The 21,480-nt window shown below is 48.0% G+C and overlaps 1 protein-coding gene and 1 long non-coding RNA gene across 4 annotated transcripts in view; one reads left to right on the forward strand and one right to left on the reverse strand.

The window, feature by feature from the left end:
- Nucleotides 1-21,480, forward strand: part of CYFIP1 (cytoplasmic FMR1 interacting protein 1) — a 92,607-nt gene that overhangs the window by 59,128 nt on the left and 11,999 nt on the right. For all 3 annotated transcript variants that reach the window (XM_036012742.1, XM_036012741.1, XM_036012743.1), the window contains 3 exons: nucleotides 8,879-9,078; nucleotides 15,333-15,420; nucleotides 20,564-20,707. In XM_036012742.1, the coding sequence (XP_035868635.1) occupies nucleotides 8,879-9,078; nucleotides 15,333-15,420; nucleotides 20,564-20,707 (432 nt within the window). The remainder of the gene's footprint in view (nucleotides 1-8,878; nucleotides 9,079-15,332; nucleotides 15,421-20,563; nucleotides 20,708-21,480) is intronic.
- Nucleotides 650-14,215, reverse strand: LOC118497639. The gene is made up of 4 exons (XR_004900178.1): nucleotides 14,006-14,215; nucleotides 5,718-5,721; nucleotides 1,317-1,327; nucleotides 650-660 (listed from the first exon to the last, which is right to left on the reverse strand). It is a non-coding gene; the product is annotated as an uncharacterized LOC118497639 (long non-coding RNA).

Raw genomic sequence — 21,480 nt, forward strand, 5'->3', positions numbered from 1 at the left:
ATCTGCTCTCGATGTTCACAATTCTAAGTTGACTGCAAAGAATGAGTAATCCCCGACTTGAATAAATTTCACCTCATCATGGCAAAAGCATGAAAGGAAAACAATTTTGAAAATCAAAAACAGATGAAGACAGAGAAAGAGAATTTGGGAGAACATTGTATCGTACATGGACAGCGAAGGTCCAACATACATATCACAGGGTCCCCGGAGAAGAAAACCAGGGCACGGGATGGAATGGACGTTAAAAGCTGTGCATTGGAGAGGGACGTCAGGATCGTGGCTGCGTGCTGTCCCTTGTATTGCCCTTGAATTTGCAACAGATCAGACAACTCGAATCCAGCCGAGGTTTCTCTGCTCAGCAAACAGGCACACGAGGGGCACACACGTGGGTGGGTCTGAAGGTGGAATGCATTGGAATGCTAGGGGAGGTTGGGTAGGGGAAGTGTCGGCTGCAGTTAACACAGCAGAGAGTGTGGCCCACACACTGCTCCGTGGTGGAGGGTGGTGTCGATGCCTGAGAATCCGGCCTCCTTTCCCACCGTGGCAGCAGAAGCCAGTAGCAGCAGAGGAAATCTGTCTACAGCCCTGTGGCCGTGAGGAATAAGGAAGCAGCGCTGTTGGCTCATGAACCCGACTCCCTACCACCTGCCACACCTCAACCTCCCGCCCCCGCCACCCCCCATAGTGGCTGTGTCCTGATACCAAGGCAACCAGGACACAGCAGGAACACCTCCACCGAGTCCTCCAGGCACTGATTCCCACAGCCACAGCAGTGCCCCACTCACCACCCACCCCACACAACCTGTGGGCTGCAGGTAGAACAGGTAAAATACACGTAAAAACTTCCACTACAGTGCCATCCACTGGTAAACCGAAGAAAGACCTATTTATCAACCTGCAGAATTGTCAAGATGAAAAAGTAGACTTCCGGCAAGATGGAGGCATAGGTGGACCCACCGTACCTCCACGCACAACCAAGACTAGAACAATAACAATTTAGAGGCAGAATAACACCCAGAACTGACAGAGAATTTATCTGAATGGAAGTCGGACAGCCAAGAAGTTGAAGTAGACCCATTCATCCAGACAGGTAGGAGGGGCGGAGACAAGCAGTCGGGCCTGGGTCACCGCGCAGAGAGCAGGGAGAGTTGGGCACATAAGGCAACCAGGAGTGTGTAAGGCATCTGGGGCGTGCAAGATCACAGTGGGTGGACCCTGAGTGCACAAGCAGCAGCTGGCAGACCCAGTGAGGCAGCGATTGTGGACCAGAGCAGAGCCCGCAAGCCAGGATCCCAGAGAAGGGACTGAGATCCCACGGAGAACAGAGCTACCACCATTGTTCCCCCTCACCCCTACCCCCACATTCAACATCACAATCTAGCACTGGGGTGCCCAGCCCTGGTGAACACCTAAGGCTTTGCCCCTCACTGTAACAGGAGTGACCAGACCAAAAAAGAGAGAGAGAGAGAGAGAGAGAGAGATGGCTCAAACAGAAGCACAAATCAGTGCCCCAGAACTCATCCTTTTGAGCGACCAACAGATAGCTAACCTATCAGATGCACAGTTCAAAACACTGGTAATCAGGAAGCTCACAGAATTGGTTGATTTTGGTCACAAATTAGATGAAAAAAGGCAGGTTACCATAAAAGAAATGAAGGAAAATGCACAGGGAACCAACAGTGATGGGAAGGAAACTGGGACTCAAAACAATAGAGTGGACCAGAAGGAAGAAAGAAACAACGAAACAGGAAAGAATGGAGAAATAAGAATTCAAAAAACTAGGAGAAGCTTAGGAATCTCCAGCACACCTTTAAACGTTCCAACATCCAAATTATAGGAGTACCAGAAGGGGAAGAGGAAAAGCAACAGATTGAACAAGTAATTAGGCAAATAATAAAGGAGAACTTCCCCATTCTGGCAAAGGAAATAGACTTCCAGGAAATCCAGGAAAGCTCAGAGAGCCCCAAAGAAGTTGGACCCAAGAAGAAACATACCAAAGCACATCATAATTACATTAGCCAAGGTAAAAATGAAGGAGAGAATCCTAGAAGCAGCAAGAGATAAAGGGACAGTCACCTACAAAGGAGTTCCCATCAGACTGTCAGCTGATTTCTCAAAAGAGGCCTTACAGGCAACAAGGGCCTGGAAAGAAGTATTTCAAGTCATGAAACACAAGGACCTATATCCCAGATTACTCTATCCAGCAAAGCTTTCATTTAGAATGGAAGGGCAGATAAAGTGCTTCTCAGATAAGGTCAAGTTAAAGGAGTTCATCATCACCAAGCCCTTATTTTATGAAATGTTAAAGGGACTTATCTAAGAAAAGAAGATTTAAAAAAAAACATGTATAGTAAAAGGACAGCAAACTCACAATTATTAACAACCACACCTAAAGCAAAACCAAAAGAAACTAAGCAAACAAGTAGAACAGGAACAGAACCACAGAAATGGAGATCACATGGAGGGTTAGCAACAGGGGAGTGGGAGGAGGAGAGAGGGGGGAAAGGTACAGAGAATAAGTAGCATAGATTGTAGGTAGGAAATAGAGGGAGAGTAAGAATAGTATGGGAAATGTAGAAGCTGAAGAAGTTATAAGTATGACACATGGACATGAACTAAAGGGGCGGGGGAAGTGGGTGGGAGAGGGAGTACAGGGTGGAGGAGAGTGAAGGGGGGAATGGGACAACTGTAATAGCATAATCAATAAAATATATTTAAAAAACAAGCAAAAAATTAAAGTAAAAGTAAAAAGATGAAAAACTAAGCAAGAGTTTACTACCTCAAACACATAGGCAGATGGACAGTGTCTCGAGTGCTGTGAACCACCAAGGCAGTGTGGTAACAAAGTGATGAGTCATCTGTAATTTGAATGACAGAGAGTTCAAGATGGCAATCATGAGGAAAACTCAGGCTTCTGAATGAGCCCAGGAATAGAATTAATGAAGAAAAGGAGTACTTTACCAAAAAGATTGAAAGTATAAAAAAGAACGAGCCCTGGATGGTGTGGCTCATTTGGAGCGTTGTCCCGTAACCAAAAGGTTGCAGGTTCGATCCCTGGTCCAGGCATGTAAGGGAGGCAACCAGCCGATGCTTCTCTCTCACATCGATGTTTCTCTGTCTTCTTCTCTCCCTTCTTCTCTGTCTGAGGGGAAAAAAAAAGAATGAAACAAATTCTGGAGCTGAAGAACTCAGTAAATGTGATGAAGAATAATAGAAAGTATTGGAAATAGTGGACCAGATGGAAAAGAAAACTAGCCAGCTCAAAGAGAGAAATCTAGAAAAGATTTAGGTTGGAGAAGAGAAAACTGAGAATGCTACAAGAACTATCTGCCTCCATTGAGAGGAGCGGACTGGGGACAAACGGGTGTCCCAGGAGAAGAGAAACCGAAGGGAACAGAGAGCCTGTTTGAAGAAAGGGTTGATGAGAATTTTCCAAACCTGGGGTAGGAAGAGGACATGAAAGTATTGGGCTGGCCAGAATGGTGGTTTAGTTTTTTTCCACGAAATACAAGACACGTTTTTCTTTTCTTTTTTTTTTTAAGATTTTATTTATTTACTTTTAGAGAAGGAAGGGAGGGAGAAAAAGAGAGAGAGAGAGAAACATCAATGTGCAGTAGCTAGGGGCCATGGCCTGCAACCCAGGCATGTGCCCTGACTGGGAATCGAACCTGCGACGCTTTGGTTCGCAGCCCACGCTCAATCCACTGAGCTACACCAGCCAGAGCCAAGACACATTTTTCATTGGCACCAATAACTTTGTTGATTGGGATATTCTGAGTATGTTGGCTCTCTCCTGCCATTGTCTTCTAATGGGGAGAGGCCAGCGATGCTGCTGAACATCTTCCAATGCATGAGACAGCCCCACCCAAAGCAAAGAATTATTCGGCCAAAATGTCAATGTTACCAAGAAACTTTGCAGACCACTTTTAACATGTTCAACCAGTCACAGCACCTTCTCCATCCACTGTACGTATCTTTGCATTTCAGTGGCATTTTTACCTTTCTTGAAGTACTAAAACATAATATGCCAAAAACGCTGCGTATCTTTTTCCATCTTCATTGTTAAAGTGACTGCACAGAAATTCACCAATTTTGATGAGCATTTTTTAAAAATGCATGGTGATGGGACAGCTGTCACAATACAATCTAAAAAAGGTGTTTCAAATGAAGTTAAAGACCACTAAGTGCTACTAGGGCCATCATATGTAAATAACTAGCCAAACTTTTTAGCCAACCCAGTACAATAAGTTAATTATCTCAACACAAAAAGGCCTTCTCTAAAACACATATTAAAACTATCAAAAGTTAATAAAGAAAGAATTCTCGCCATGGCTAGCATAGCTCAGTGGATTGAGCTTGGGCTGCAAACCAAAGCATTGCAGGTTCGATTCCCAGTCAGGGCACATGCTTGGGTTGCAGGCCATGGCCCCCAGCAACCGCACATTGATGTTTCTATCTCTCTTTCTCCCTCCCTTCCCTCTCTAAAAATAAATAAATAAAATCTTTTTTTTTTTAAAGAAGAGCTTTTCTGGTGACCTTTTAATCATAACCTACAAAAAAAAAGGAAAGAAAAAAAGAATTCTCAAGGTATCCAGAAAAAAAAGATAGTCACTTACAAAGGAAACATCAGATTATCATCAGGAGAAACCCTACAGAATGGGAAAGAGGAAAAATACATTCAAAATATTGAAAGAACGAAATCACCAGCCAAGAATACTTTATCCAGCAACACTGTGTTTAAGATGTGAAGCAGAGCCCTGGCTGGCGTGGCTCAGTGGATTGAGTGCTGGCCTGTGAACCGAAGGGTCCCTGGTTCGATTCCAAGTTGGGGCACATCTCTGGGTTGCAGGCCAAGTCCTCAGTAGAGGGTATGTGAGAGGCGACCACACATTGATGTTTCTTTCCCTCTCTTTCTCCCTCCCTTCCCCTCTCTCTAAAAATAAATAGATAAAATCTTTTTTTAAGAAAAAGAAGACCCAACTATATTCTGCCTTCAGGAAGCTGATCTTAGCTATCAAGACAAACAGAAACTCAAAGTGAGGGGTTAGATATGATACTTCAAGCAAATGGTATCTAGGGAAAATGGTATGGCCTCACTTACATCCGACAAAATAGATTTCAAGACAAAAAAGGTAATGAGACCAAGATGGACATTTAAAAATGATAAAGGGGACAGTCCACCAAGAGGACATAACATTTATTAATATATATGTACTCCACCTAGGAGCACCAAAATATACAAAGCCATTATTAACAGATCAAAGAGAGGAATTGACCATAATGGCATAATAGTGGCGAACTTGAACACCCTACTTTCATCAATGGGTAGATCATCCAGACAGAATGTCAACAGGGAAATGGCAGCGTCAAGTGACACAGGAGACCAGGGACATTCTCTAGGATAGACCACATGTTCATATACAAAACAAGTCAATACATTTAAGAAGATTCAAATCATATCAAGCATCTTTTCTGACCATAGCAGTATGAAACAGGCAATCAACCCCAAGAGGAGAGCTGAAAAGTCACAGATATATAGAGATTAAGTAAGATGCCACTGAATGACTAGTGGGTGAATGAGGCGATAAAAGAAGACATCAAAACATGCACGGAGACACATAAAAATGAAACTAGGACATACTCAAATCTGTGGGATGCAGCAGAAATGATACTGAGAAAAGTTTATATCAGTACAATCCTACCTCAAGAAACAAGACAAATCTCAGATAATCTAACATTACAGTTGAAGGAACTAGAAAAAGAACAAGCCAAGCCTAAAATTATCAGGAGGGAGGAAATGAAAATAAATGAAGTCATGATTAAAAGTAGAAAAAAATCAATGAAACAAAGAGCTAGTTCTTTGAGAAGATAAAATTGGTAAAACTTTAGCTACTCAGATAAAAAGACTCAAATAAATAAAATTAGAAGTGAAAGACAAAGTGGATACCACAGAAACATGATCGTGAAAGAATACTAGGAAAAGCTATACAACACCAAATCAGACAACCTAAAGGAAGAGGAGAAATCCTTAGAAGTGTGCAACCTTCCTAGTCAGAACCATGAGGCATTAGCAAACCTGAATAGACCAATCGCTAGCAAGGAAATTGAAACAACCACCAAAAACCTCCTAAAAAACAAAACCAAGACCACATGACTTCACTGTTGAGTTCTACGAAACATTTAGAGAAGATTTAACACCCATCCTTCTCAAACTCTTTGAAAAGCTTGTGAGGAGGGTGTGCTGTGTAACTTGTTTTGAGGCCAACATTGCCCTGATATCAAAACCAGGCAGGGACAACACAAGAAAATTACAGGCCAGTTTCTTTGATGAACATTGATGCAAAAATCCACAACAAAATTCTAGCAAATTGAATGGGATGACACATTAAAACGATCATCCACCATGACCGAGAGGGATGCATTTCAGGCATGCGGCGAAGAGTCAGCATCCAGTCAGTCTGTGCGATGCACCATGGTAACACAATCAACGATACTGTAACTATCGAGGTCAGTTAAAATGTTTGACAGGATACAAAGTTCATTTATGGTAAAAACAAAACAAAACAAAACAATAAAATGGGTATCAAAGGAAAGTACCTTTGCCACATACGACAAACCCACAGCTAGCAATATGCTCCGTGGCGAAAAACTGAAAGTTTTCCTCTAAGATTAGGAACAAGACAAGAAAGCCTAGTCCCACCCTTGTTATTTAATATAGTACTGGAAGTCCTAGCCATAGCAATTAGGCAAGAAAAAGAAATAAGCGGCATTCATGTTGGAAAGAAAGTAGTTAAACTCACTATTTGGAGTTGACATGATTTTTACACATAGAAAATCCTGAAGACTTCATTACAAAGCAGTTAGAAATAAACAGATTAGAGTAAAGTTGCAGTAGACAAAATTAATACACCAAAATTTGTTGCATTTTTATATGCTAACAATGAACTATCGGAAGTAGAAATGAAGGGAATAATTCCATTTGCAGTCACAACAAGACTGAACAAAGGTGGTGAGAGACCTGTACACTGAAAACTGTAAGACATTGTAGAAGGAACTTGAAGAAGACACAAGAAATGGAATTATATTCCAAGTGCATGGATTGGGGGAATTAACACTGTTAAAATGCCCACATTATCTGAAGAACTCTACAGATTCAATTCAATCACTATCCAAAAGCCAATGACATTTTTCCAAAGAATTGCTTTAAAAAGTCTCCAATTTATATGGGACCACAAAAGACCCTCAATTGCCAAAGTGGTTCTGAGAAAAAATAACAAGGGCAGAGGTATCGCATTTATGGTTTCAAACTGTATGAAAAGTTATAGGAGTTAAAACAGTGTGGTTATCACAGCAAAACAGACAACATAACTCCACATAATGCACCTGTATAAGTGTGGGCTATTAATTTACGACAAAGGAATCTGGAATATACAGTGGAGAAAGGAAAGTCTCTTCAGTAAATGGTGCTGGACACACTGGACCACCATATGAAGTTAGACCACTGTCTTACACCACACACAAAAGTTAACTCAAGATGGGGTAGGACATGCACGTAAGACCTGAAACAATAAAAGACATAGCAGAGAACATAGGCGCTAAGCTTTGGGGCATTGGTCTCAGAGGTGTTTTAGTGGGTATGGCTTTAAAAAAGGGGAAACAAGCCCTGGCTGGCGTAGCTCAGTGGATTGAGTGTGGGCTGGGAACCAAAGTGTCCCAGGTTCGATTCCCAGCCAGGGTACATTCCTGGGTTGCAGGCCATAACCCCCAGAACCGCACATTGATGTTTCTCTCTCTATCTCCCTCCCTTCCCTCTCTAAAAATAAGTAAATAAATAAATAAAATATTTAAAAAAAATAAAAGGGGGGGGGAACAGCTCTGGCTAGTGTGGCTCAGTGGACTGAGTGCTGGGCCGGCAAACCAAAACATCTCGGGTTCGATTCCCAGCCAGGACACATGCCTGGGTTGCCGGCCAGGTCCCCAGGGAGGGGCGTGGGAGAGATGACCACTCCTTGTCCCTCTCACATATTGATGTTTCTCTTTCTCCTTACCTTCCTCTCTTTCTAAAAATAAATGAAGTCTTAAAAACTAAAAACCATTAAAAATATGTATATAATACAAGCCCCGTAGGTCATTTTACGTTTACCTGTAGTTACATTAGAAAAGGAAAAAGAAACAGGTGAAATTAATCATCTCTTTTATTCAACCCAGTGTAACCAAAATTCACAATCCACCATGTAACTATCATAAAAATCTTGACTTGGATGGATGTCTCCCATCCTTTGTCTCACACCTGGTTTTCGAACCCCGGTGTGTGTCATACACCCAGCACACCTGAGTTCGGACCAGCCACGTTCTCATTGGCATGTGACCCAGTAGTTGGTGCGGGGGACAGAGCAGAGCTTGGCAGGTTTCACGAGCCGTCTGGGACTGACCCTGCTGGCTCTACCGCACACCGTGCCTTTGAGCAGCTCCGGGTGCGTTAGAGAAGCCAGCTCAGGGCGTTGCCAGCAGGTACACGCTGTGCCAGCCTGGAGTTGGGGGCACATGTCCAAGTGGCCTGTGCACTGTGGGCGTTGGGAGGCCAGCAGTGGCTGTGCAAAAGTGACCCCAGTGCAGAAAGGCGATGACCCTAAGGGGGCAACCATGGTGTGGAGGGGCATCTGAGAGGCAGCAGACAGGGCGTGAGAGGTTCAGGAGTGAGGGGAACGCTCCTGTCCCCCACGGAACTCCCACTGCGTGCGTTCTTGGCCTGGCGCGCTGACCCCTCCCCCGTGTGTCCAGCACTCTCCAGCCCCACGAGTGTCGCTGCACCTGTAGGGAATGGCGGCTGCTGCCCGGGCCCCGTTCCACCCTCACTCCTGTCCCCGCGGCCCTGCAGGAGCTGGACGGCCTCTTGGAAATCAACCGCATGACCCACAAGCTGCTGAGCCGGTACCTGACGCTGGACAGCTTCGACGCCATGTTCCGGGAGGCCAACCACAACGTGTCAGCGCCCTACGGGAGGATTACCCTGCACGTCTTCTGGGAGCTCAACTACGACTTCCTGCCCAACTACTGCTACAACGGCTCCACCAACCGGTGAGTGCAGCCTGCGTCGCGGTTCCAGGTGCCCGGCCCCAGAGTGTCTGCCGGGGTGGCCTGGGCGCGGCCACTACATCCCCTAGGTTGCCACCCAGCACTTTGTTTCCCGCCGTTTCCCAGGCCAGGCCAGCCCTTGGGCGGTGGTCGCGGCGTCCCATGTGGACAGCATGGCAGGCAGGGGTCCCTTTCTGGGCACTTGCTTGGGGGGGGGGCGCTCTGGGCAGTGGCCGCAGGGTCTGTGGCCCACCCATGGCTCCACGTCCATCGAGGGTTGGTGTGTGGAGGGTGGCGGCTTTTCCCGGCTCCTTTCTGGGGTGTCGGGCAGGTGAGGCCCCCTCAGTGAGCTACCCTCCCACCTACCTGCCTGTTTACGGCAGCGCTGAGTCAGACCGCATGGCCCGCTGGGTGGGTGGTGGGGACATGACTGCCACTTTCTGGGGTCCCACCTCCTGCCTTGGCCTCTGCCTGTCTGAGGCATGTTTCCCATGCACCGAGCTCAGCTCCCGTCTCTGTGAGCACACGCCAGGGAGGTTGAGTGTGAGAGTATGCATGCAAATAAGAGTGAGTGCATGCACGTGTGTGTGAGTGCACACGAGAGTGCATGGGCTCTCACAATTGCTTACACGCACACACACTCATACACGTGAGCTTCTGAGTGTGCGCGTGAGTGTGTTTGCACGAAAATGAGTGTACGAGTGCATGTATGTGCACGTGGGAGTGAGTGCACGTGTGTGAGACAGACTACAAGTGTGAGAAAACATGGGTGGGAATGAGTAAGGGTGTGGGAGAGGGAGTTGAGTGAGAGATACGAGTGTGTGTAAGTGTGAGAGTGTAAGTGGCTTTCGCTCTGCTCTGCCAGTGGTTCTGAATGTTCCATCACGTGTTGGCTGATGTGTTACCAACGCTCAGGCCTGGAGCGGGATGCTGAGCAGCGGGGTGGGGTGCTGAGCATGGGGGCAGGTCGGGGGGTGGAGTTCCCACTGGTGCCCCTGCTGTTCAGGGTGCTTGTCCTTGGGGGCCCCAGGCCTGCGGCAGTGTGTGGAGCTGTTCTGCTAGACCCACGGCCCCAGGGGCTGGCGCAGCCCCTCCCCGGCCCAGCAGTAGTGGTGGGGATGCAGCCACGGCCTCTGGGTGCTGGAGGTGCCCTGCCGCCCCTTCAGTCAGGACACCCGGGCCTGGCTCTCGAGGCCACTGTTCTGTTTTTCTCCCTTTTAAGGCGCCGGGAGGTGTTTTCCAGGCAGTTATGGAGTCTGAATTAACTGAAAATACATGTTTATTACACAAATAGTGCATCGTGACTGTAGAAAAGCTAGACACCTTATGTGTGTATATTTGTGTATTTATGCATATATATATATATATATATATATATATATGAAGGGAAAAATAACTAAATCCCCAGACGTTTTCCATGTAAAAAAGGTATCCGCTAGAGTGTTTGCCAGGCAGCCGGGTGGACACGAGCATTCTCTGTTTTGCAGAAATGCGTAGTTGGAGGCAGACTCTTACACACATGCTTTTCCCACGCAGGGCGCTTGCCCGTTCCACTGAAAACCTGGCCAAGTCCTCGCCGACGCTCACAGCAGTCCCGGTTTGGTTTGGTTTGGTCCACTTGGAACATTTGAAATGAATTTATTACTTTTCCTTAAATTGTCTTGCCTTGTGTTTGGAATGGGCATCTGCAAAGCTAGGCTGCAACAGAACCCAGGTCAGTGGACTGAGGAAAGGACTGGGAATTGTGATTTTGTGTTTTTTAAGTTTTTTATAATTTTTTAAAATTATCTTTATTTTTTAAAAAACATTGATTTGTCATTCCACTTATTGATGCATTCATTCATTGGTTGCTTCTTGTATGTGCCCTGACTGGGGATCGAACCTGCAACCTTGATGTATCTGGACGATGCTCTAACCAACTGCGCTGCCTAGCCAGGGCCTGATTTTGTATTACTTAAGATAATAGTTTTAATTACTTAGCTTTCCACTGTCCTTTACAGCATTTCCCAGAGATCTCGCAAAGGGAAGGATAGAAGCTGTCCCGTGAGCCTCACGTGCTCCTGTGGGAGCCCGACGGTCCGTGACAGTGCAGGGGTGGGGCCTCCGCAGTGCCAGAGGACCCCCGATGAAGGTCAGAAGGATAGGGTCCATGTTGGATGATGCAAGCTCTGCCCTTCTAGTTGCACTACTGTGTCCTGAAAGACGCACTAGGCACCTGAAGGAAGGCTAGGCAGCAGCGGGCAGTTAGGGACTTGGGTATGGGTCTGACGCCCCACCCACTGGAGCGGCCTGGAGGATGCTGTCACCCGGACTTGCTAAGGATGGAGCACATCCCGCTGTCTGAGGCCGCTGGCCTCCTGCCGCCTGCCCTGCCAGCAGGGGTCTTGTTTTCGAAGACAGAGTTGCCAGATGGGGACGTTGGTGCTGGGTAAGCAGTGTGACCTGGTGAAGACGAAAACCTCAGGCCAGAGTCGCCTGTGGGGCCCTGATGGGGAATATGGATTGGTTGCCTCTTGTGTGGGCTGCCACTGGGGATTGAACCTGCAACCCAGTCATGTGCCCTGAGTGGGGTTCGAACCAGCGACCCTTTACTTTGCAGTCCGGCACTCAATCCATGCAGCCACACCAGCCAAGGCTCTCCTGGGGTTTTCTGTTGTTTTGTTTCCATTTTAATTAAACTATTGGATGACATTGGTTAATAGGATCATATGGATTTCAAGTGTACATTTCTGCGATACTAGATCTGTATATGGCACTGTGCCCCCACCACCCAAAGTCCAACCATCTTCGGTCACCATATATAGGCCCCTCCGCCCCCCACTCCACCCCAGCTCCACCCCCTTCCCTGTGGTAACCACCACACAGCTGTCAGTGTCCATGAGTTTCAGTTCTGTATCCCACATGCGAGTGAAATCCTATGTTTATTAGCTTTTTCTGACTTGTTCCACCTAGGGTGATATTCTCAGGATCCATCCACGATGTTGCAAATGGCAGTGTGTCATCTTTTCTCGTGGCTGAGTGGTGTCCCATTGTATGCAATGTGGGCCACATCTGCCTCATCCAGTCCTCTACCGGAGGACACTTCGGTTGTCCCCGTGTCCTGGCCACGGTGAAAAACGCTGCAATGAACATCAGGGTGCATGCATTTTCACAAATGACACGTTTGCGAGTTTTTTGGGTAGATCCCCAGGAGAGGGATCGCTGGGTCATTCGGTGATTCAGTTCTTTATTTGAGGAACTGCAGACTGTTTTCTGTGGTGGCTGCCCCCCCCCATTTACAATCCCACCAGCAGTGACAAGGGTTCTTTCTCTCCACAACCTCTCCCCACAACCCTCATTAGTACCAGCTGTGCTGACAGGTGGGAGGCGGCATCTCATTGCGGTTTTGCTTTGTGTGTCCCTAATAGCTACTGAAGTTGAGCATCTTTTTTAAGATTTTATTTATTTCTAGAGAGAGGGAAGGAGAAAGAGAGGGAGAGGTACATCAGTGTGTGGTTGCCTCTCACATGGCCCCCCACTGGGGACCTGGCCAGCAACCCAGGCATGTGCCCTGACTGGGAATCGAACCCGAGACCCCTTGGTTCATAGGGCAGCACTCAATCCACTGAGCTACACCAGCCAGGGCGAAGTTGAGCATCTTTTCATGTACCCGTTGGCCACTCGTATGCCTTCTTGGGAGAGGTGTCTGTTCGGGGCAGATGGTCTCTTCAGGGGACAAAGACTCGAAATGTGTGTGTGCCCGCAACTTCCTCGCTGTAGCTGTTTCTGTATTACAGCCGGGAACTCGCCGCTGTCTTGGGTTCCTGTGCAGCCGCGCTGGGTTCATTCCACTCGTCCTCCTTCCCATTTTTGTAACTTCCTTTTACACCAAGAGTCCTGTTTCATTGTTAGTGTATTTACTCATTTGCTTGGTTCTAGAAACCGCAAGTTGTTTCAGCATTACTAATCCTTCCCACTGTGAAATAAGCCTGCTAACTTGAATTCAGTATTTTTTCCAATGCTTTTTTTTTTTTTGTCTTTAAATTCAGAATATGGAATGGAAATAGGGTTTTTCAAAGTTAGTGGGGATGGTGGCCATCCCAGGGTTGGGGTTTAGCTTTTCATCTTAAACAAGTGGAAAATGGACACAATTCATGAAACCACTGTTTTCAGTCATGGGCCATCGCTTGAGGGGAAGGAAACAGAGACGGGGAGCCGTGTGGGGGGCGCACCCCACGGACAGCTTGGGAGTCTCACTTGGCACAGGAGCCAAGACTGGAAACTGAGGCAGCTGGAGTCTTCAGGGCGGAGCGCGGAAGCACAGAGGGCCGTGCAGAGAAGCAAAGTGGCCCTCCATCCAACCCGGGCCCCTCGTCTTTGCTTGAGTATTGAGCTGCCCTTGTTGGGTGGGGCTCCAGGCAGAGGGAGCTCCCTGCCAGCGAGCTAGAGGCCGACCCCAGGATCTGGGGGCCCTTTTAGGCCCCGCCCACAGGTTTGCGGAAACCTCCTCACATACCCAGGCATTCGATGGGTTCGCCACAGGGGCCTACCTTGGTACCAGCCATGGGGTAGTGACTTCTGCCACCGGAATGACTCGGGAAAGGGTCCGGCTGACGTGCAAATAGTTTAAGGGGCTGCCCCCCAAAAGTCAGCAGTCTTTATTTTATTATTGTTATTATTATTATTATTCTTTATCATCACCCCAGGACATTGGTTCATTGCTTTTACAAGAGAGAGGGAGAAAGAGAAACATCGATGCAAGAGAGAAGCATTGATTAGTTGCCTCCTGAACATGCTTGGACCAGAGACCATTGGTGCCCACACCAGGGATTGAACCTGCAACCTGGGTGTGTATTCTGACGGGGAATCGAACTCGCAACCCTTTGGTTATGGGACAGTGCAGCAACCAGCTGAGCCATACTGGCCAGGGCAAAACTCATCACAATAAAACTCTGATGCTCAACAACATACTTATATTAGAGGCCCTCAGCGCTGCAGGCCGCTGGCCTCCCCTCAACATTCACATTTCTTTCATGTACTGGCGGTATTTTGACAGCTGCACTCTTTGTTTATTTATTAAAATGCAGTATGTATGTGTTGTCCTGGCCAGGTGGCTCAGCTGTTTGGAGCATCGTCCTGTACACCAAAAGATTGCAGGTTCGATTCCCGGTCAGGGCACATGCCTGGTTGCAGGCCAGGTCCCCAGTAGGGGGCGTGTGAAAGGCAACCACACATTGATGTTTCTCTTCCTCTCTTTCTCTCTCCCTTCCCCTTTCTCTAAAAATAAATAAAATAATTTTTTAAAATTAAAAGCAATAACTATATCCTGGGGTGAAGATTAAAAAAATTTTTTTAAAGTACATGCATTAATCAAGTTCTTGGAATTTAATAATTAGCAAGTCAGTTTTTGTGTATTCTTTTTCTTTTTCTTTTTCTTTATTATGCTCCTTTTTCTTTATTACGCTCCTTTGCAAAAGTTGTATGTTTACGACAACACTTCCAACTTGAAAGGGTTGGCCAAGTTTGACATTTCTGCTTTAAAATCCAGGCATTTGGCCCTGGCTGGTGTAGCTCAGTGGATTGAGCATGGGCTGCTCAACCAAGGGGTTGCTGGTTCAATTCCCAGTCAGCACACATGCCTGGGTTGCGGGCCAGGTCCCCAGTAGGGGGCGTGTGAAAGGCAACCACACATTGATGTTTCTCTCCCTCTCTTTGTCCCTCTCTTCCTCCCTCTCTAAATATAAGTAAATCTTTAAAAATAAAAAAAATAAAATAAAATCCAGGCATTTGATTTTCAGTGGCTCTTCATCCATTATTAAACAGCATTCTCTCGGGTGAATGTTTGTGGTGGTTCTTCCCGTTCGCTACTAACTAGGGACCTGAGTGACTGACAAGCGCCCACATCTGGCTGCCCGCCCTGGTCCCCACCTCCCTGCCCCGTCCAGAGGCCCGGCAAGGCCAAGTGCTCGGTCACTTCCACTTACAAGGGCTTGAATTAGGTTGGAGACTGTCCTGCTGCTGATGGACCGGACCCCCTCCCTGGGTTTGCAGACTGTGTTTAGGGGTTCCCCGATGCTCTTCCTTCCTGAACTTGGACTACATCTGTCAGACTGCAGGGTATTTGCATCTCATCTGTATTCTGATTTTGGATTTCCTTGAGTTTTTCTGTGTGATGATTATTTCAGCTCACCGGAAGATTTACTTGATGGGTAATGGAGAAGTTCTGAATTGTAAAGAACCATTACATTTTTGGTTTCCTCTCTTTCTTTCTTGTTTAGGTTTGTTCGGACAGTGTTACCATTTTCTCAAGAGTTTCAGAGAGACAAGCAGCCCAATGCACAGCCCCAGTATTTGCACGGATCCAAGGTAGGCGTCTTCGTGTTTCTGCTACAATATCTGCGTTCACAATGAAGCTTATTTCCAAGTTTAGCTTAATTCAGTTTAGTTAGGACGATGTGGGTGTCTCACGCCATGTATAAAATCTCACTGTTTTCTAAAAAGCAAGGCACCGGCGAGACAGCGCTCTGGCTGAGGGACGGCGGGATGGGGTCTGGCTGGGCCTGGCCTCCCTCCCGGCACCGAAGTGAGGCAGATCGTTGGCCGGTTTAGAGGCTGAAAAGTGTGGAGCCAGGAAACTGCATGCAGAGAGGCTCGGGGGCACGTCTGTGAGGGAGGCCGGGGCGGCCTGTCTGCCCCGGGTGACCCGTAAAGGGGGCAGCGCGCAGACAAGAGTGACATGCAGAAACCACAGGCGAGCTGGGAGAAATGGCACGGCACCATGGAGAAACCTCACAGTACCATGGAGAAATCGCACAGCACCCCCGAGAGACCACATGACACCCCCAGGAGACCACACAACACCCCCTGAGAGACCGTACAACACCCCCAGGAAACCACACAGCACCCCCAGGAAACTACACGACACACCTGGGAGACCACACGATACTCCCCAAGAGACCATACGACACCCTCGAGAAACCACACGACACCCCCGGGAAACCGCACGACACCCCCCGAGAGACCACACAACACCCCCGAGAGACCACACAACACCCTCAAGAGACCACACGACACCCCCAGGATACCACACAGGACCCCCAGGAAACCACACGCCACCCCTGGAAGACCACACGACACCCCCAGGAAACAACACGACACACCCGGGAGACCACACGACACCCTTTAGAGACCATACTACACCCCTGGGAAAACACAGCATCCCCAGGAGACCACACAACACCCCCCCAGGAAACCATGCGACACCCCCCGGGAAACCACACAGCACCCCTGGGAAACCATACAGGAACCCCCAAGAGACCACATAGCACCCCCGAGAGACCACACAGCACCAGTGTCTTATAAGATAAGACGTGAGTCCAGGCCGAGGGCGGCTGGATTATTAAGGGCTAGTGTTGTTATACAGGGTGGTGCGAAAGTAGGTTTGCAGTTGTTTGGGAAACAATACAATAATTAGTAAATAATAACACAAGAAGAATACACTATCGCCCTGGCTGTGTGGCTCAGTTGGTGGGAGCGTCATCCTGTGCACCAGAAGAGGTTGCAGGTTCAATTCCTGGTCAGGGCACGTGAGGGAGGCAACTGATCAGTGTTTCTCTCTCCTCCTTCCCTCCCTCCCTCCCTCCCTCCCTAAAATCAGTAAAAACATACCTCAGGTGGAAGGTTAAAAAAAGAAGAAAAAACTCTGTTTTATATACTCACAGCTGTAAACCTGCTTCTCCCCTACTCTGTATTTAACGCCCTCATACAGTTTAATAATAAAAATACAGACACTCAGTGATAAAAAGGAAATGCATACAATGAACAGCCATTTCCCCCAAATGTGGTAAAAAAAAAAAAAAAAAGCAGCTATATAGCCTCAGCACCTCCTGGGCAGAAGAGGCGGCAGCAGCAAGGACGGCTTTGGCCACTGGATCGGAGAAGGCTCTGGGGAGCGAGACCCCCCCCTCCCCCCCGCCCGCCGCGTGGTGCCACCGTGGGATTCTGGGGAACCGGCCCATGTTTAAGATATTTAAATACTGTCTCTTGTAGGAAGTGGATCTTAAGAAAGTAAGTCCCGGAAGCAGCCTCCCTGGCTGTGGGAACATGGGAGTGTCTTGTCCACGGAGTCTTTAATGGCCAGTCACGTAGATCTAGTGACAGGCCAGAGGACCTGTATTTTATTTTGCTATTTATTTTATTTTATTTTATTTTAAAAAGGATTTTATTTCAGAAAGGATTTTATTAAAAATCTTTAAGATGATTTTATTTAGTTATTTTTAGAGAAAGGGGAAGGAGGGAGATGGAAGGAGACAGAGGGAGAGAAACATCCATGTGTGGTTGCCTCTCACGCGCCCCCTACTGGGGACCTGGCCCACAACCCAGGCATGTGCCCTGATGGAGAATTGAACCAGCTGGCCACCCTTTGGTTTGTAGGCCAGCACTCAATCTACTGAACCATACCAGCCAGGGCAATATGGTGCGGCAATATTTATTTTTATTTTTGGCTGTATTTTATTGAGTTAAAAAAAAATCAGACTCCAGAAAGACATACCCACAGCAAAGAGCCTGGGGAAGATAAACAGCGAGTGACAAAAGGCTTCCTCTTCTGAGCCTGAGGCATGGTGTGTCTGCACCGTTCTCGCTGGGTGTGAACTGTCCCTTTGATGTGGGTGTCGCCTGCCTGCTGTGCAGGGAAGGGGACCAGGCCCTCTGCCCACAGCATCCCGTGGCCTCACCCTCAGCTCGGGGATCCGAAGCTCGGGCTGAGATTGGGGCAGGGCGTCTGCTCCAAAGTGCAGGTCACGTAATGGCGTGAAAGGGCCACTTGCACACTGTGAGTTATTGCAGTGCCCTTCCTCCCTCTCTCCCTGCCTGCCTTGCACCGTCGTCACCGTGTGCTCGCACCCGGGCCCCTCAGCCATCCACTGGATGTACGCCAGCGTCACAGCACTGTGAGGTGGTGTGGCTGCTTCGGGTCCTCACCTGGTCTGCTGCGGAAGAAACGATGGGTGCCAGTGGGACCAGCCAGGGTGTTAGGAGGAGGAGAAAACGTTTGGGGCAGATGGGAAACCAGCATTGGTGGGAACCAAAGCGGCCTGTGAGTTTTAGGCCGTGTGGCATTTCAAGCTGCAAGGGACGCCGTGTTTGCCGCCCTTTGGAGCTGGCGGGTGTGATCTGCACGGTGCCTGGGGCGGGGTGTCCCTGTGAGAATCGCACTGCTAGGGACACTCTGCGGACACCGTTGTCATGGAGCCTTGAGCTGCTTTTGCGGGGAGCCCAACTCTGGGAAGATCTGGATGCTGAGAAGGAGCCAGCCCTGCAGAGGGCCTCAGGGGAGGAGCCTGGGGGCGGTGGTGGTGGGGGGTGGTGGCAGGCAGGGTGGCGCGTTGAGACCCCTGGGCCAGAGCCAAGGTCTGCGGGGGTCAGGGAGTGAACGGAGAATGACGGCCAGTAGAAGGATGTTCTCAGAGTCCAGGTAGGAGGTGGTGGCCTGGACCCTAGGACACTGACGGACAGAGAGAAGCAGATGATTTCGGGTGTATTTTGGAGGTGGCTTGCTTAGGACTTGCTGATTACCTGGACGTGGAGGGTGAGGGAGAGGGAACACCAGCGATACTTCTTGTGATTCTGGCAGCTGGTGAACGGATGGGCCGTGTTGCGAAGTAAGAGGGTAGAAATAGGCTAAAGGAAAGGGGCCGGTGTCCTCAACCTGTCCCCGGGTTGCCTGCCCTGGAGTCACAGACCCAGATTGGGGTGAGCACGGTATACTTCACTTGCAGTGGGGAAATGCCTGTAATAGTAGATTGTGATAACTCATGTAATCATGTAACGTATGAGGGAAAGCCAAGAGCAACCATCGAAAGATCTGTATGAAGACATATTCTCAAAAATACTATAGGTAAGTCACAATGGAATTCTAAAATATGTTTAAGTGACTCGCAGAAAGACAGGAAGAAAGAAACAAAGCCTACTTAAGAGCCCATTTAAATATCAGTCATTTGCCCTGGCTGTTGTGGCTCAGTGGATTGAGCGCCGAAAGGGTGCTGGTTCGATTCCCAGTCAGAGCACATGTATAGTTGCTGGCCAGGTCCCCAGTTGGGGGCTCGCGAGAGGCGACTGGTCGATGTAGCTCACACATCAATGTTTTCCTCTCTTTCTCCCTCCTTTCCCCTCTCTCTAAAAATAAATAAACAAAATCTTGAAAAAAATAAATATCATTATATTATGTGTAGATGTATTAAGTATAAGTGGTATAAATACACTTAAAGGACAGAGATTGGCATAGAGAATTGAAAAAGATCATGCAAGAAGCTCACTTCAAATTAATGATAACAGGTAGGTTGAAAGTAAAAGGATATCATGAAGACATCGATCAGAAGAAAGCTGGAGTGATTGTATTAATATAAAATAAAGTAGACTTCAGAGTAAAGAACATTACCAGGGACATTACCTAATTATAAAATTGCTGAAGGCACGAAGCAAATATAGCATTCTGAAGTGTTTATGCATCAAACAATGAGTTTCAGAACACCTGAAGTGAAAACTGACATAAGTGAAGAAAGAAATGAACAAACTCCACAGTTAAAATTGGGGAACTCAACATTCTCATCCCTTAGTATTCAGTAGAATAACTAGATAGACAATCAACAACAATAAAGAAGACCTGAAAACCGTCAACCACTGACGCATACGGAACCCTCCACCCAGCAGCAACAGACCACACGTCACGTTTAAACCTCCATGAGCGTTTACCAAGATAAACCGTATTCTTGGTCATCAGACAAACCTCAAAAAAAAAAAAAAAAGACTAGTTATCACACAAAGTGTTTTCCTTGACTACTGAGTGAACCCAAATTTGAAATCTGTAACAAAAAGCGGACCCCAAAAATCTCCAGACACTTGAAAATTAACAGAAATCCGAATGATCTTGGGGTCAAGAGAAAGTCTCCTAAGGAAAATTTTAAGACACTGAACTGATGAAATGCAACTGTATCAGAATCTGGGGGATGCGGCTAAAGCTGTGCTCAGAGGACAATGCATAGCACAGATGCTTACTGCTGTGTATGCGCCCACGTCCTTAGGTGATTCAGAGGTCCCCTCCTACAGAAAGCCACCCTGACCACCTCTCCCACCTGCCCATCTGCAGGGCTGCGTTCTTAGCTCCCTGGTGACCCCAATAAGGAAATCTTATTAGGGGTGTGTGCTCGTGTGTGTCCCCAGCAGCAGGGCACTAAGATGTATTCATTTGTCATCCCAGGACCTCCAAGTGGCATCTGTAGAAGGGGCAGTTCAGTAACCGTTGGAAAACCAATTTTATTTTTTCTGTCTTAGCGAGATTGGTTTTCCTGTCTTCAGCTTGAACACGTCAGTGCTAATAAGGGCAGCCCAGCAGATTCTGTGGGTGACAACCCTTCCCCCGCCTAAGGGTGCTGTGTGTTGAACGCACCTTGCGTAGGGCAGCCTTGTAAACTCGAGAGTCCATGAGGCACGTGTGTTCTCTGTCCCCCAGGCGCTGAACCTGGCCTACTCGAGCATTTATGGCAGCTACCGGAACTTCGTGGGGCCTCCGCATTTCCAGGTCATCTGCCGGCTGCTCGGCTACCAGGGCATTGCCGTGGTCATGGAGGAGCTGCTGAAGGTCGTCAAGAGCCTGGTATGTCTCCCGCAGGTGTATTTCCTTCACTCGGCGAGGGGTTCTGCACCCAGTTCCGGTGTGGGGAGGGGTGTCCCCCTCTTCTGAGCAGCTCTTGGAGGCCAGCTGGGCATCCTGTGCTTCAGCTCGGTTCTGACACTGTCTTCCTGATGGCATCAGATCCCACAAGTGTCTGCTTTCCTCCTGGGCCCCTCCAGACGCCAGCTGTAAGTTGGGGTTGTCCCCTGTGCCCCTGGCCGACTGGCTATACATCAGAGGCTCTACAATCCCCTCCTCAGGTTGTATTAATTTGCTAGAGCAGCTAACAGAATTCAAGAGACCAGGTCCCTCCCTAGATGACCAGTGCATTAAAGGACATTAAAGGCCCTGGCTGGTGTGGCTCAGTGGATTGAGCATCAGCTTGTGAACAGAAAGGTTGCTGGTTTGATTCCCAGTCACGGCACATGCCTGAGTTGCGGGCCAGGTTCCCATTAGGGGGTGCGTGAGAGACAACCACACATTGATGTTTCTCTCCCTGTCTTCCTCCTTCCTTTCCCCTCACTCTACAATTCTACAATTTTTTTTTAAAGACGTGCCCAGGGCACAGTCCTCAATGAGGAGTTCCTCTCCCCACGCAGTTTGGGGACCGGCACGGTTGCACAAGGAAGGGTCTTGTCCCCCAGCCGAAAGCTCCTGGCTGCATTGCATAGTTTTATGGCTGGTTACATCATTGGCTACTGGTGACTGGCTCATCCTCCCCTGAAGTCTGGGGTAAGACTGAGGGTTCTAGAACC

This window comes from Phyllostomus discolor, chromosome 12 (assembly GCF_004126475.2).
Source record: "Phyllostomus discolor isolate MPI-MPIP mPhyDis1 chromosome 12, mPhyDis1.pri.v3, whole genome shotgun sequence".
NCBI classification, from domain to species: domain Eukaryota; kingdom Metazoa; phylum Chordata; class Mammalia; order Chiroptera; family Phyllostomidae; genus Phyllostomus; species Phyllostomus discolor.